Source organism: Schistocerca gregaria, chromosome 1 (genome assembly GCF_023897955.1).
Source record: "Schistocerca gregaria isolate iqSchGreg1 chromosome 1, iqSchGreg1.2, whole genome shotgun sequence".
NCBI classification, from domain to species: Eukaryota; Metazoa; Arthropoda; class Insecta; order Orthoptera; family Acrididae; genus Schistocerca; species Schistocerca gregaria.
The window spans coordinates 1,118,050,790-1,118,054,409 of record NC_064920.1 but is presented as its reverse complement, the minus strand read 5'-3'; the positions used below and the strand labels follow the sequence as shown (position 1 = coordinate 1,118,054,409).

At 44.9% G+C, this 3,620-nt stretch overlaps 1 protein-coding gene across 1 annotated transcript; it reads left to right on the top strand.

Annotated features, from left to right (window-relative positions):
• Positions 1-833: 833 nt before the first annotated feature.
• Positions 834-1,229, top strand: LOC126292250 (ejaculatory bulb-specific protein 3-like). Its single transcript, XM_049986182.1, has one exon. It carries the CDS (start codon positions 834-836, stop codon positions 1,227-1,229), a length of 396 nt encoding a protein of 131 aa, XP_049842139.1.
• The last annotated feature ends 2,391 nt before the right edge of the window (positions 1,230-3,620 follow it).

The following is a 3,620-nucleotide window of genomic DNA, read 5'->3' as shown; positions in this document are numbered from 1 at the left end:
ACAGAGGCATACCTACTTTCCACGAACAATACGAGACTGGAATAGATGGGAGAACCGATAGAGGTACTCAAGGTACCCCCGCCACACACCGTCAGGTGGCTTTCGGAGTATGGATGTAGATGTAGATGTAGAGGCGTACCGTGGAAAACGCCAGATATCACATTTGCTTTACTCGATGACTTTGCGTCAGTTACTAGGGAATTTACCTTTCTGACATAGAAACAAGATTCCAGTTGTACCGCCGAGACGTTACTTCATAGGCACGCAATGTCATTATCAGTCGCGTGCGAAGAAATGTTGTCAAAAGCCTTCTTTATATATAGCAATATGACATCAATTTGAGATCTCTGTCCTGTCCATAGCACTCATTACTTCTGTTGTGAATATAGATGTAGGCTGCAGAATCTGAAGAAACATAGCGAAGCACCCGGTTTCGGCAGTGACTTGTTACGAGTTTCTATCTAGAAGTGATTTATTTTTGGTTTCCTACGTTTAACTCCGTAAATGGAAGGCAAAAATCGCTTGTGAAAGGAAACCCAATTAACAGCAAGAGATGAGGAAGGGCACCAGGAGTGTAAAGACTGAGAGATCTGCTCGATGGTGGGAACGTAACGCTACCACGTATCAAGGACTTCCTTTGCATCTCAAAAGGCGAGGATTTTCGCAGCGCCCTTGGAAAACCGGCCAACAGCCGATTCATATGCGGGAGCAGCGTTACCCAAAGGTGATTCGATCTGCCTTTATAAGCGAGCGTGCCTTACTAGACCGGCATTCGAGGCTGCAGTCCAGCGTCGGCTCTTTCTGCACAGGCACTGCGGCAGCTTCCAGCAGACATGTGGAAGGCCTTTGGTGCTCTAATGGTCCTGATGGCCGCCGCTCTGACGCTACTGCCCTCCGCTGCCGACGGGCAGATCACCACCAAGTTAGACAACCTGGACCTGGACCGGATCCTCAACAGTGACCGGCTCTTCAACGCGTACGCGGAGTGCCTGCTGTCCGATGGAAAGGATCGATGTACCCCAGAGGGCACGGAGGTGAAGGTGCTCCTTCTGGCAGGCTTGCAGACTGACTGCGCCAAGTGCAACGACAATCAGAAGGCGAGGATGGATAAGATCATCAGGTTCACAATAGGCAGCAAGAAGGCCCTCTGGGAGAAGCTGAAGGCCAAGTATGACCCTGAAGACAAATATTTCAAGAATTACGAGCGACGCTTCAGCGTGACCTCTTGAGCACGCTGCACCACGCAGCTCATGGAGCACTACATGTGGCCGGTGGGCGTCCTCTCTTGCAGGACAAATTTCCCAACATCTAAGCAACGGTATCTAGAACTGAACCAGTTGCATTACTTAACTTTCTTACTGTGCTTCAATAAATGCTTTACAATAACTAAATGTGATGTTCTCAGTTTATCGTCCGACGGTGGTAGAGTTCAAGATTACTGACGTTTCTTTTCGGAAAAAAGTAAATAACATACAGAAACCTATGATAATTCGAATCAATTCTTAAAATTGAAGCACTTGGAAACCCGTCCCTTATTCAAAGAAAAGAACGTAACAGCTCTCCGATTCTTAAATGATAATCCGACAAGCGTTTCTTAATTTTAGCATAATAGAGATTATAGATATCTTACCCCTCATTAAAAGTACCCTTGTCGCAATCTGCTGTCTATTAAGCAAAATACACTACTGACCATTAAAACTGCTACACCAAGAAGAAATGACATACGGGTATTCATTGGACAAATATATTATACTAGAACTGACATGTGATTACATTTGCACGCAATTTGAGTGCATAGATCCTGAGAAATCAGTACCCAGAACAACCACCTATGGCCGTAATAACTGCCTTGATACGCCTGGGCATTGAGTCAGACCTTGGATGGTGCAAACAGGTACAGCTGAACATGCAGCTTCAACACGATACCACAAGAGTAGTGACTGGCGTTTGTGAAGAGCCAGTTACTCGGCCACCACTGACGAGACGTTTCCGCCGGCCGGAGTGGCCCAGCGGTTCTAGGCGCTTCAGTCTGGAACCACGTGACCGCTACGGTCACAGGTTCGAATCCTGCCTCGGGCATGGATGTGTGTGATGTACTTAGGTTAGTTAGTTTTAAGTAGTTCTAAGTTCTAGGGGACTAATGACCACAGCAGTTAAGTCCCATAGTGCTCAGAGCCATTTGAACCAACCAGACGTTTTCAGTTGGTGACAGATCTGGAGAATGTGCTGGCCAGGGAAGCAGTCGAACATTTTCTGTATCCAGAACGGTCCGTACAGCACCGGCAACACGCGGTCGTGCATTATTCTGCTGAAATGTATGTTTTCGCAGAGAACGAATGAAGGGTAGAGCAACGGGTCGTTGTTGTTGTTGGCGTCTTCAGTCCTGAGACTGGTTTGATGCAGCTCTCCATGCTACTCTATCCTGTGCAAGCTGCTTCATCCCCCAGTACCTACTGCAACCTACATCCTTCTGAATCTGCTTAGTGTACTCATCTCTCGGTCTCCCTCTACGATTTTTACCCTCCACGCTGCCCTCCAATGCTAAATTTGTGATCCCTTGATGCCTCAAAAGATGTCCTACCAACCGATCCCTTCTTCTAGTCAAGTTGTGCCACAAACTTCTCTTCTCCCCAATCCTATTCAATACCTCCTCATTAGTTACGTGATCTATACACCTTATCTTCAGTATTCTTCTGTAGCACCACATTTCGAAAGCTTCTATTCTCTTCTTGTCCAAACTAGTTATCGTCCATGTTTCACTTCCATACATGGCTACACTCCATACAAATACTTTCAGAAACGACTTCCTGATACATAAATCTATATTCGATGTTAACAAATTTCTCTTCTTCAGAAACGCTTTCCTTGCCATTGCCAGTCTACATTTTATATCCTCTCTACAACCATCATCAGTTATTTTACTTCCTAAATAGCAAAACTCCTTTACTACTTTAAGTGTCTCATTTCCTAATCTAATTCCCTCAGCATCACCCGATTTAATTTGACTACATTCCATTATCCTCGTTTTGCTTTTGTTAATGTTCATCTTATATCCTCCTTTCAAGACACTGTCCATTCCGTTCAACTGCTCTTCCAAGTCCTTTGCCGTCTCTGACAGAATTACAATGTCATCGGCGAACCTCAAGGTTTTTACTTCGTCTCCATGAATTTTAATACCTACTCCAAATTTTTCTTTTGTTTCCTTTACTGCTTGCTCAATATACAGATTGAATAACATCGGGGAGAGGCTACAACCCTGTCTCACTCCTTTCCCAACCACTGCTTCCCTTTCATGCCCCTCGACTCTTATTACTCCATCTGGTTTCTGTACAAATTATAAATAGCCTTTCGCTCCCTGTATTTTACCCCTGCCACCTTTAGTATTTGAAAGAGAGTATTCCAGTCAACATTGTCAAAAGCTTTGTCTAAGTCTACAAATGCTAGAAACGTAGGTTTGCCTTTTCTTAATCTTTCTTCTAAGATAAGTCGTAAGGTCAGTATTGCCTCACGTGTTCCAACATTTCGACGGAATCCAAACTGATCCTCCCCGAGGTCTGCATCTACCAGTTTTTCCATTCGTCTGTAAAGAATTCGCGTTAGTATTTTGCAGCCGTGGCTTA